This window comes from Girardinichthys multiradiatus, chromosome 23 (assembly GCF_021462225.1).
Source record: "Girardinichthys multiradiatus isolate DD_20200921_A chromosome 23, DD_fGirMul_XY1, whole genome shotgun sequence".
NCBI classification, from domain to species: domain Eukaryota; kingdom Metazoa; phylum Chordata; class Actinopteri; order Cyprinodontiformes; family Goodeidae; genus Girardinichthys; species Girardinichthys multiradiatus.
In genome coordinates, this window is record NC_061815.1 from 46,038,758 (window position 1) to 46,052,133 (window position 13,376).

The 13,376-nt window shown below is 41.4% G+C and overlaps 1 protein-coding gene across 5 annotated transcripts in view; it reads right to left on the bottom strand.

Moving 5' to 3' along the window:
* Window positions 1–989: 989 nt before the first annotated feature.
* ldb2a (LIM domain binding 2a) overlaps window positions 990–13,376 on the bottom strand; it is a 124,026-nt gene continuing 111,639 nt past the window's right edge. For all 5 annotated transcript variants that reach the window (XM_047353923.1, XM_047353922.1, XM_047353920.1 and 2 more), the window contains exon 9: window positions 990–2,953. In XM_047353923.1, the coding sequence (XP_047209879.1) occupies window positions 2,723–2,953 (231 nt within the window). In that variant the 3' untranslated portion in view covers window positions 990–2,722. The remainder of the gene's footprint in view (window positions 2,954–13,376) is intronic.

Consider the following 13,376-nt stretch of genomic DNA (forward strand, 5'->3'; position numbering starts at 1 on the left):
ATTTACTTTCATTATCATTTTTGTAATTATTCATTTTTATTCACTTTAATTATTTAATTATCTCTATGCCACTGCAATGTACTTTTCCTGTTATGTTTTTTTTTCCGTTTTTCATGTACAGCACTTTGAATTGTCTTGCTTCTGAAATGTGCTATATAAATAAACTTGCCTTGTTACCTGAGCAGATAGCCTGCATAACTCTCCAGCTAACATCCACTTGTTATACTTGTGTTACTTGATATAGTCTGTATGCCCTGCAGACAGACTCCTACCAAAGGAGACTAAATACTGAAACCAATTAAATGTACTAGTTTTTGGGTGTGCACGCTTGCAGCAAGGTTATGAAAGGGTTTTGTTTTGTTATTTTGTTTATATTTTCCCCTCTAAAAGATTTATGTTTGCTTATCCAACTGAATTATGAAAAACATTCATAACACTAAAGGTGGAGAAAGTTTTGAAATGAATTAGCATTGTCTTATTTTTTATATCACAAAGACTTTTCATTTCCATGGTAGATCATGTTATACATTTTTGTTTAAACTGTTTCTGTTAATACCTTGTTCTGTAAAACTGTGGTAAACAGGCCTGGACCTAAACCCCAGTCAATCCAATAAGCATCTGCCTGGACAGCGTAAAGTGGGCTGAGTACCCTGTGAAAACCCACAGCAGGCACTGGGATATCACAAAAACTCCACACCAAAAGCCTTGCATAGCTGAAATTTGTAGTAAAAACCTTTTTTCACTGTGAGAGGACAGCTCTAACCACCTAGCATCCCCTGCAAAAAAATAAATGAAAATGTGTATTTCTTAAAAACTGTGCAAAATAATGAGAAAAAACCGTAAAAGAGCTTCCAGTTTGGAAAACTGTGTAATTTTGAATCAGATTTATAAATGTTTTAGAGTTATTAGGTGAATCAAAGCACATATGGTTCAACAAACAAACAGGAAAAGGATAAACTCTTTACACCATGTGTGTTAACCAAAACAAATCATCTTTTCTGTAAGCACGGTTTATTGGCACACATAATGGTAAAGCATACATACCAGACATCAGATATGACACTGAACACCTCTGCTATATAATGTACAAATCGTGTCTAATAATACTAGGCTCAAACATATTTAGAAATGTGTTGACTTCCTTACAGATACACAAATAAATACCCATTAGATCCAATTGTATAAAGACATCTGTCATTGTCTTCTTGCCCATTTTTAAACAAAACTCCAACAAAAAGATCAAGGATATACTGGGGCATCAATTTGATTGAAGAGTAAAGAAAAATCGTGAACACAAACACAGGGATCTTAAAGCATTTCTGTGGGGTGGATGAGATTTTGTGTTAATATTAAAATGCAAAGCTGGTTTGTTCCTTCGGTTTGTCACAAAGTACTCAACAAATATGATCATGTAACTGTGTGGGTGTTCATTAACTTTGTGGCTTTGGTTCTGTACTAGCTAGAGAGGTCTAGGAACATGAGAAGTTTTGGTTCAAAACTAAACAAACCAGCATTCATCCAAACCACCCTACAGAAATGAGAAACTGGTATAAAACAAAACAGCTGCCACATCCAAACTGCTTTCAGTGGCTGATTTACAGTGGACAAAATAGATTCCACCTCTATTTACAGAGCTACAAACCTTGTTACAGTGTTCCCAAACTGATGAACACAAAAAAGGAAAAACCAAGCAATGCGTTTTAAAAAGCACATTTATCAAACCAAACAAAAACGGTTTAAAATCATGCAGGAGAAGGCTTTTGTATCAGTTTGGGAGTAGGTCATTAAAGGGAAAGAAGTCCAACTTTCCAGGAATAATAATAAAAAAACAATAAAGCATCAACATGTGTGAGCAAAGTTCACAAACTGATTGGCAAAATTACAATGTGACTTCAAAGGATTCAGAAAGAAGCAAAATACCAATAGACTACAAACACAATCAAACTGGTTTGCATGAAATTACAATCTGTGACAATTGCAGTGAGAAGAAAACAATTCCAGGACAAGATTTTCCTCATGTGAAAAAGCATCCACTTTGTAGAGAACTTTTATTTCCTCTTAATTGGAAATGAAACCCAAGCAACAGTAGAAACAAACCAACGGCCGACTGAATTTCCAATAAAAATGCAATTGCCTTCAACAATGTTTCATTTGAGTCCAATGTGGTGAGACACTTCCATGGGCTCCGCTGGCTGCTGAAAACCATCTTCCCTTCACAGGCTTTCTATTTCAAAGACATTTTGTCTGTTGTTTTTACTCTTCTTTCCTTCCCACTGTCTGCGGTCAGCGTGATGACTTGCGACCTGCAGGTCAACCAATCACAGCTGAGGTATTCCACCAGACAGGAGGTTTGTATCTGAGGGTCCAAGAAGGAAAATTTGATCTACAGTTTTCCCCGAAGGAAAAAGTTAATCTGCAATAATACCTTTTATATTACATTGCATACGTCTTGTATGCGTTTGTTCGCTGTAGACACTTCTGAGCAGTTCAGCCAGTTCTCTGATTTTTTTTTAAAGAAATGTTATAATGATTCAGAGAAGAAAATATTCCAGATGACATAGTTTGGGTAGACATGCCAGTGATGAATTTGCGGACCGGTGAATTTGTTATGCGGCATAAAAGTGCTGCCCTCAGGTTAATGGGGAGGATGTTTAAATGTCTAACCCACATGGAGGTAAGGATCTGTTGTTTTCTTCTTTTATTTCACTTGTTTATTATATTTTTACTGTGAGGGCTGTGGCGCCGTGCTTTCAGGCTTGCTGTCCTGGGCGGCAGTGGGTTTGGTGCTCCATGGGGCGCTGTTTCCCAGAGCTGGGGAGCTGTTGAAATCATCCTCATCATCCAGGCCGTTGGTGGCGTCGTACTGCGTGTTCTCCAGACGGGTGATCAGACGCTCGTCCTCGTCCCCAAACTCTCCGCCCATGAGGGTCGGCTCGCCAACGACCATAACATCCTGCAGAGATGAAGAGAGAAGACAAATGGTTGATAAACTGAAACCTTTTCTGATGAAACAGTTTAAAAATCTGTATTTCAAGCTATTTTCACACCTACAAAACTGAAATACAGACATTTCTTTTCTTTTTGCCTTCATGTAATACTTAAATTATCCGATGAGCAAACATGTTTTAATGCAAAAGTTAAGCTGTGATATTATAAAATGCAGTATTCAAATTTTGATGTCATTTGCTCAGGAATAAATGCTTTTAAAAGAAGGGCTGCACAATATTTCGCAAATAATCGGCATCGCAGTATCGGTGAGTGCAATATTCATATCCCAGAGGATGGTTTGGAGTGCAATAATAGTTGGCTAATATATTCCAAGTTTTATGAACCTGCATTTTACATGCTAATATAATATTCTCCCAGTTGGAAAGGGGCTCACTGCAGCAGATGTTCACACAAATAAGGTCACAGATTGTAGTGCACAGATTGATTAAAAAGTAAGAAAGACAGAAAAGTAGAAAAATTGCCCTTGCAAGATTTTTTTAAAGATTTTTTTTTAAAACCCTAATAAAGCCCTGATAAAACAAACCTGGCCCTATGTAGGAAAGTAACTGCACCCTAAACCTACTGTTTATGTTGCAACAACTGCCATCAAGGAATTCAGGTAACCTGTCAATGAGTCCTTTACAGCGCTGTGGTTGAGTTTTGGCCAACTTTTCTTTAAAGAAGTGTTTTAATTATGCCACACCGGAGGCTTTTTGAGTCTAGGGATGTGGAATGTCACCTCGCTCGGGGGGAAGGAGCCTGAGCTTGTGCGGAAGGTCGAGAGATATCGTCTAGAAATAGTCAAACTCACCTTCATGCACAGCGTGGGCTCTGGAACTAGTCTCCTTGAGAGAGTCTGGACTCTCTTCTATTTTGGAGTGGCCTACGAGTAGAGGCGGCGAGCTGGGGTGGGTTGCTTGTTGCCCACCAGCTCGGCCGTCTCGTGTTGGGGTTTACCACGGTGGATGAGAGGGTCGCATCCTTGCGCCTTCAGGTTGGGGACAGGTCTCTGACTGTCATTTCGGCTTACGGGGACGAGCAGTAGTGCGGAGTACCCGGCCTTCTTGGTGTCCCTGTCGGGGTTGCTGCATAGTGCCCTTCCCGGGGACTCCGTTATTCTGCTGGGGGACTTCAACGCCCACGTGGGGCACAGTGACACCTGGAGAGGCGTGATCGGGATGAATGGCCTCACCGATCTGAATCTGAGTGGTGTTTCATTATTGGACTTCTGTGCTAGTCACGGATTGTCCATAATGAACACCATGTTCAAGCATAAGGGTGTTCATTAGTGCAATTGGCACCAGGACACCCTAGGCAGGAGGTCGATGACTGACTTTGTTGTCATGTTTTCAGACCTTCGGCTGCATGTTTTGGACACTCTGGAGTAAAGAGAGGGGCTGAGCTCTCCACTGATCACCACCTGGTGGTGAATTGGATCCGCAGGAGGAGGAGAAAGCCGGACAGACTTGGCAGCCCCAAGCACATAGTTAGGGTCTGCTGAGAACATCTGGTGGAGCCCTCGGCCAGGGATGTATTCAACTCCCAACTCCGGGAGAGCTTTGACCAGATTCCGGGGGAGGTTGGAGACATAGAGTCCGAGTGGACTATGTTCTCCACATCCATTGCCGCCCGTAGCTGAGGCCGTAAGGTCTGCGGTGCCTGTCGCGGCGGCAATCCCCGAACCTGGTGGTGGACAACGGCAGTAAGGGACGCTGTTAAGCTGAAGAAGGAGTCGGCTGTGGTTGGCTTGTGGGACTCCTGAGGCGGCTGACAGATACCGTGAGGCCAAGCGTGCCGCGGCCCGGGCTGTGACAGAAGGCAAAAACCCGGGCCTGGGAGGAGTTCGGTGAGACCATGGAGAAGGACTACCGGTTGGCCTCGAAGCGATTCTGGCAAACCGTCCGGCACCTCAGGAGGGGGAAGCAGTGTTTCGCCAACACTGTTTACAGTGTGGGTGGGGAGCTGCGGATCTCGTCTGGGGACATTATCGAGCAGTGGAAGGAGTACTTCGAGGATCTCCTCAATCCTGCCGTCATGCGTTCCCTGGTGGAAGCAGAGGCTGGGGTTCTTTCATCACCCAGGCTGAAGTCCCCGAGGTGGTTTAAAAAGCTCCACGGTGGCAGGGCTTTTGGGGTGGATGAGATCCACCCTGAGTACCTCAAGTTTTTATGGACAGAGGGAGTCTGGTTTGGGGATCAGTGAATTTCCTCTCTTCTTTTGCTGATGACATGGTCTTGCTGGTCCCCTCTAGCCAAGACCTAAAGCACACACTGGGGCATATCACAGCCGAGTGTGAAACGGCAGGGATGAAGATCAGCTCCTCCAAGTCCGAGGCCATGGTTCTCGACCGAAAAAAGGTGGCAAGTCCTCTTCAGGTAGGAGGGGAGTTCCTGCCTCAAGTTGAGGAGTTCAACTATCTTGGGGTCTTGTTCATGAGTGAGGGGAGAATGGAGCAGGAGATTGACAGACGGATTGGTACGGCTGCCGCAGTAATGGGGGCACTGTGACGGTCCGTTGTGGTGAAGAGAAAGCTGAGCCAAAAACCGAAGCTCTCGATTTACCGGTCTGTCTACGTTCCTACCCTCACCTATGGCCATGAACTTTGGGTCATGACTGAAAGAACAATATCCCGGATACAAGCGGCAGAAATGAGCTTCCTCCGTAGGGTGGCCGGGCACTCCCTTAGAGATAGGGTGAGGAGCTCGGCCATCCAGGAGGGGCTCGGAGTAGAGCCGCTGCTCCTCTACAGCCAGTTGAGGTGGCTCGGGCATCTATACCGGATGCCTCCTGGACGCCTTCCTCGGAAGGTGTTTCAGGCACGTCCCACTGGAAGAAGGCCCAGGGCACGGCCCAGGACACCCTGGAGGGACTATGTCTCTCGGCTGGCCTGGGAACGCCTTGGGCTCCCCCCGGAGGACCTGGAGTAGGTGTCTAGGGACCGGGACGTCTGGGGGTTTCTACTGTGTCTGCTGCCCCGACGACCCGGTCCCGGATTAAGCAGAAGATGACAAATACGAGTACGAGTATGAGTACAATCTGATGGTAATGAAGTGCCTAAAGAACTAAGTTAAAATTGGTATTTTGCTAAATTGTCTGTTAGACATAACATTGATTCATTGCTTGTGTTTAGAAGCTAGTTCATTGCCTGGTTAATTTGTAAGTTACAGTTTTAGAGTTATTTGGAAGTGGACACGTATATAGTGAGACCAAGTTGATTTTAGCAAAGCACACCCAGCTTCCAAATAATGCAACATGCTAGAATTTTCCATCTAAATACCTTTTATCCATCTGTCCACTTGTTGGTACACATTTGTCCTATTTTTCATATTTTGTTTTGTTGTAGTTTTTGTTCCTAATTTGGAGAATTTTATCATATATTTATCTTTCAGCAATCTCTTCTTTGGGTTTTGAACAAAAAATTTGAAATACTTTGAAAAAATGTGGGGGTTTTTTAGATGTATTTTTTCTTTTTCTTGTTATTTTTTAAAGTAAGCAGACAGGAACCGGGGTGGAGAGAGGGGAAAGACATGCAGCACAGGTCTCCAAGGATGGGACTCAAACCCGGCACAGCTGCGTCCAGGACTGAAGCCTCTGTATGTGGGTCGTGGGCTCTACCGCTACTCCATGCACTGATGCCCAACATGATATTTTTGAATGGGTCCTGGAAAAAACGTGTGCATACAAGGAGGGATTTGAAATGCTAAGTGGATGGAAGAAATGGTCCCAGCAGAAATGAATACTTATCTGTTTTATCTAATTCTCAGACCGAAGCACAGAACATCAAAGGAACATTAATGTACTTAAAGAGACTTTTTAATAGTTTTGCATCACTTCAAACAAACGAATCTGTTTGTTGTCTTTTATAAAAAATGGTAATATAATCAGCAACCTTTAAGCTTAAATACCATGAGGTTAAAAAGACAAACATTGACTTTTAACAGGACTTTATCGTTGTATCACGTTTTCTGTCTGATAGAGAAACACCCAGTCACTCTACACTGAAAGTTGTATGTTTTCCTGCTTTAAATGCAGACCCCCTGCTTGCAGTGGAATGACAGCAAATGTGTGTGTGTGTTTAGGACAATTGAGGCTCTATCCAGTGAACCCATCTGAATGTGCAACCACACTCGGAGCTCCCCGTGCAAATGAAACCTTCCCGTACACTGAGTGGATACCTCTGAGTAAATACCCCTGGTGCTCTGTACCTGTCCCGATCAATACTCATGTAAGAGATATTTTTCACAGAGCTAGCCCTCTCACACTGGGCCATCAAAAAGAGGGAGAAAGATTAATCCATTATCTACTGATATCTGTGACTTGTGTAATATGAAGGAACCTGGTGGAGAAAGATGCCTCCTGGAAGCTCCTTGTGTTTATTCATGTTTTTAGATTCCTCTGCAAAAATAACCATCCATCCATCCATCCATCCATCCATCCATCCATCCATCCATCCATCCATCCATCCATCCATCCATCCATCCATCCATCCATCCATCCATCCATTTTCTATACCCGCTTCTTCCATACAGGGTCGTGGGGAGATGGTGCCTATCTCCAGCGGTGTACGAGCGAGACAAAAATAATCACGGTAGTGCAATTTATTTCAGGCACTGATCAATAAGGGCCTCAATTGTAGCTATATTCATTTGTGAGTTTTTGTGTCTCATTTTGGTTGCTGGACTAGCTATTCTCACCTGGGAACAAGTCATACAGTTAAATGGAGTGGACGCTTCGCTGGCCATGTGCGTCAACGCTCCCTGGTTGGGAGATTTCACTCTCCGCAGCTATCTCCATTCCAACAAATACTCAAATACTTCCCACTAATGTGCATGTGCACGTGCACTGGACAGAAGCCAAGACAAACCCACTGCATAACCGCACAATTCCAATCAGTCCACACAAAGGCAGATGAATGCAGATTGCCCCTGCCTGCAGCACTGTACAAAGTAAGCAACTAGCACTGATGTACACATGTACAACACAACCTGCTTCTACTCCTGTCCGAAAAACCAAAAAATGAACACTCACTTTGATGGAAAGCACAACAAGGAAATCCAGTTCATGAATTCAAGCCATCTCCACCCTGTCTCCCCCCAGCGACCACTTCTACACCTCTCTATGCCTTAATCAGACTAATTAATTTAGGTGAGCTTTTCAACTAAATGACAATATCCACACTGATTTGTCAATTTGCATAGCTAATTAAGTCATTAGCTAAAAATGTACTGATTGCCAACAAGCCTTGCATTTACCATCTGTTACTGTAAGGAGGCCTGTCAACCTACCTCTGGCCAATTTTAGGCAACCCCCTCCCTCCACCACCCCTCTTGAAAAAATCCCTCAGACGATAACATCTGGTGGCTAGTCTGAGACCAGGGAGAGCTAATTGTGAGCTAATTAATACTGTCTGCTTGTCTACTCATCTTGTTAGGAGTTCGCTTTCGCACTAGCTAAGCTGCGAGATTTTGAACGGGCCAATGCAGAGACAAACGCCTCCCTTCCCACTTGATTGAGTGTTACATTAGCATGTATTCAGAGAGATTAGCAGAGGGGAGCGAGGAGGACGTACCTGCTACTCCTCAGACCTCGAAAACAACAAGTGGGAATTTGGTGGGATGGCACAGGATGGAAAGTGTTACTCAAATCAGGACAACCAGACAAGTGATACAGATTGATTGATTGATTCATTCATTGATTCATTCATTCATTCATTCATTCATGTATCACATCTAAAAACAATAAAAAAACAATAAAATAGTAAAAATAATTAACCAAATAATCAAACCCATCTAAAGCCAGAAAAGCCAGAGTATCATAATTACTCAAAGTAAAACGTCTGTTAAAAGATACTTGACAGATACTGTAGGACTGGAAGCATTACTTTGCTTATTGCTTGTTTTTCATTGAGGTACAGACAGTTAAAGACACGGCTAGCAATGCAACGATAAGAATTTATATTTCATTTATTATGCCCCATTTTTGTTGCAACAAAAGTGTTTTAAACAGTGGTCAAATTAACTTATTTTTATTTAACGAACCTGTCATTGGTCAGTGAGTGAATTTCAAAGACAGTAGATAGTAACTGGTAAAAGCCTTGCAGATTCGAGCTATGCAGACTAAAGCTAACCAGCCAATAGGCAGAAGTTGACGCCTGAAGACAAAGCCCCTCCTCATTTGCATAATGAGGCAGAATGCATCCAAAAATGCAAAAAGTACAGGCATAAATAAATAGTATAATAAATATATATATATAATTGAACAAATAGGGTATAAAAATAGAAAGGAAAAATAAAACAGACAGAAAATATTAAAACAAACATAAATATATACATTTAAAATTAAGTCATTAATAAATAAAGTTGAAAATTGTAATGTATTAAAAGGTAATTATTACCAAAAGTGACTAAATAAAGAAGCTAATTAAATTAGATATATACATTTATGTCTCACTGAATGATTTAATTACTGCCTACACTTATTTATTTACTGTATTTTATGTGTATTTAATGGTATGCTTTAGTTATTGAGCATTTATTTATTTCTGTATATAATCTTAATAATGGCAGGATTGGTCCTCCATACTGTAGTTCAAACACATGATCAAAAGCTCAAAATAAGTATGACATTTGTGCCCATATGATTACTTGATTTTTCCTTTAACCATGATGTGATTATGATAAAATTAAGAATATTTAAATCTAGTGTTAAGGTATATATTATAAACAAGACAATTTCAAGTTGATTTCAGTCTGATAGGTGAACATTGCCTCAACAGCAAATGCCTTCTGCTCTCCTAAGACGCAACATCGTCATACCTTTGACCACTAGAGGTCAGTGTTGCTCATTATATGAACACCCTCTGCATCACCACCAATAAACCCCCCTCTTCCAGTTGCGAGGGTCCATTCCTTATTGTTATTGGACTCACGTAGGCTTGTGTTCAGCCACAAACGAACAACTTCTCAGACAAAGACAGCAGGCGCGCAACATATGTAACCAGCATGTTACCAACTACGCTGTCCATCTTTAAGAGGTGTGTGAATGCATGACACAAGTGGGGATATGTATATGTGTCTGTTTGTTGTGAGTGGGAGGGTAGGTAGGTGGAGGAGATGAGGAAGAGGGAATGAGGCTGGCTGGGGTTGGAGGTGGAGGTTGTGGTGGTGGTGGTGGGGGGGTGGCGGTTCAATGATGGAGTAAAGACGGAGCATGTGAAGGAGGAAGGGGGGTGAGGGTGTATACAGATATCTGTGATAATGAGAGCTGGCACAGAGCCACGCTGCCTCCCAAAGAGAAAACAATTTGCGAGTACTGTGTGTATATGTGCATGAGATGAACATTATGTACTGGTGAGACGAAGGCAACCAGGTAAGAGAATAGAAATAGATGAGACAGCCCAAAACTTGTAAGTAAATATAGATGGTCAGTGAAGAATGTGTGTAGGGTACCAGGGTGTTGCACATTTAACACTACAATACAGTTAGAAGAACAACAAAATAATAAATTAGTGGAAGTCAGAAACAAAATTGATTGGTCTCCTTTTTTTCAACCTCATATCAAATGATTAAATAATTCTCTATGCCAATTCTAATCAATAACATCTCAAACACCAACCCTGCTTTTAATGAATGCAGAATAAAACTTCTCTGATAATGTTTGGGAGAGTTAAATAACTCGGTTGAAATAGGAAAAAATGCAGTTCTTTATGCAATTTCTTGCAAACAATGCCACTACATTGGGCGATCTGCCAAAATAAAAGATTTAATGAATTTATTTAACAACATTTAATGCAATATAACAAAGACACGGGTACTCTGTGTAAACATATGAAGCCAAATGTATCTAGTTTAACAGTTATCTTGGGTTTGTCAGTTTTTAACACTTTATCAAATTTTATCCACACTCTGTTCAGAACTACATCTAAGCAGGAAGTTGTCAATTTTCCATTTGTGAGTGTGGGCACAGTTAATTAAACCTTCCATCATTCCTGAGGTGTTATTGAAACGGTATACCAGACATGACTGTAACAGCAAATGGGTAAGTTAGGGAAACTCTACAGTTTATTACCATGTTATATGTTCTAAATGTTTTGTGCTATATTTATTTATTGTATCTAATAAATAATAGAAAACTGACTGATGTGATTATCATACATTTATATTAGGGAATTTCTTGTTGACTCACTTGATGTCTATATATCCGCTCTAAGTTAAGCAGGGAGGTGTTGTGGTGGCTTCCAACTTAAATTCTAATTAGGGGTCTAATTAACCCTGGGCTGTCCCTGAGCCTTTGTCTAGATCCTTCACAGGTCTTTTACAGAATCCGTCATTTTCATTATCTATACTAAGAGCAGGTCTTCTTTTTTAAGACAAATTAACAGTATATAGACATCTTTACTGTGAGACTGGGCAGAAACTGTATAGAAAGCCAGTAACACCCCTAAATTTTCCATTAAGCTGAATTAGTGCCGAGGACAAATTGAAGGCACATTAATGCCAACCAGCAACACCTTAACAAAAACAAATTCCTTTTATGTTTTGTATCAGCGCACTTTTTGCTGCACTGAAATGATCTGTGTGGAAGAACAGCAGAGTGCTGTGCTGAGCGCCTACAGAACAGTAAATTGGATACTGGGGAGTGAATGTAATACAGCATGTGTATAATGAGCATTGTGTGGAATAAAGTAGAGCCTCTGCAGACAACACACTCACAGCGGCATCCAATCCTCCGGGGAGGTGCCGGGCATGTGGTGAAACACTGAGCTGTTTAGGCGGCTATTTAACCTTTAAGTACGTCAAGTAACCCTTTATTCAGCCGTGTTGCCAAATCAGGCACTTTGAACCCAAAGCAGGTTGTGATGCTGAATGCTTGTAAAATTCCTTTTAAGCCTTTCAGGACATTTATTTGTTGAATCAATAAAAATATGTTTTTGTGATAGTTTAGTGCCAATATTATATAGTTCAACTACTCACCTGATCACATTTATATCAAACCTCCTTATCTAATAGTAAAAACACACTGAGTTACATATTTAATTAGAGATTAAAGATCATTAATAGATTTCTTATGTGGTTTTGGTAATATTGTGGTTTGTAATATAATTAAATACACATTTAAAGGGTAATCATGAGAAAAAGTTAAATCATATCCATATTTATCACATGCAGGTTGCAAAAGCAAAATTACTGTATGTTGGTGTTAGAAGTAACATTGACTCCAATTTCAGCTTTATAAAAGGTGAAGCTGCCTGACCAAAATTGGCACTTGCATAATGTTTAAGGTGCTGTATATTACACATTAAAACAAAAATTGTGTGTGTTTTAAGTCTACTTGTTATGTGATTAACACCCTTGTGTGAATAAAAAAAAACACATGTACAGCACCCTCCACATATTCAGTAAATATGTGTAAAAAATACTTAAACAAATGCAGCTTTAATTGCGGTAACATAATATCACACTGTAAAAAGAAAGACTTTGAGTCCTTTTGTACAGTGGAGAAAGGATTTCATGTTAAGAGTGAATTGTTTTCTACAAAGAAAGATTTTTTTGCAACACTAGTGGCCTTTCTTTTCGTTATTTTTTCGAAAGTAGGCAGACAGGAAGTGGGGTGGAGAGAGAGGTAAAACAGGCCTCTGGGACTTGAACCCGGGACAGCTGCGTCGAGGACTGAAGCCTCCGTATATAGGTGCTCTACAGCTACGCCAGGCACTGCGCCAGGTGCACCTTTAAATAAGTAACGCACCACTATCCTATTTGACACTGTAGCATACATAATTTAACCTCCAGCTAAGCCAGGCTTCTACAAATGCTTTGGACATGTAAAAAAGTTTCTGCAGCATCAACATATACCCTCACCAGCCACTTTATTAGGTATACCTGTCCAACTGCTCGTTAACACAAATGTCTAATCAGCCAATTACATGGCAGCAACTCAATGCATTTATGCATGTAGACATAGTCAAGATGATCTACAGCAGTTCAAACCGAGCATCAGAATGGGGAAGAAAGATGATTTGAGGGACTTTGAACGTGGCACGGTTGTTGGTGCCAGACAGGCTGGTCTGAGTATTTCAGAAACTGCTGATCTACTGAGATTTTCACGCATTACCATCTCTACAGTTTACAGAGAATGGTCAGAAAAAGAGAAAATATCCAGTGAGCGGCGGTTCTGTGGGCGCAAATGCCTTGTTGATGCCAGAGGTCAGAGGAGAATGGCCAGACTGGTTCGAGCTGATAGAAAGGCAACAGTAACTCAAATAACCACTCATTACAACCAAGGCATGCAGAAGAGCATCTCTGAACTCACAACATGTCAAACCTTGAGGCGGATGGGCTACAGCAGCATAAGACCACACCGGGTGTCACTCCTGTCAGCTAAGAACAGAA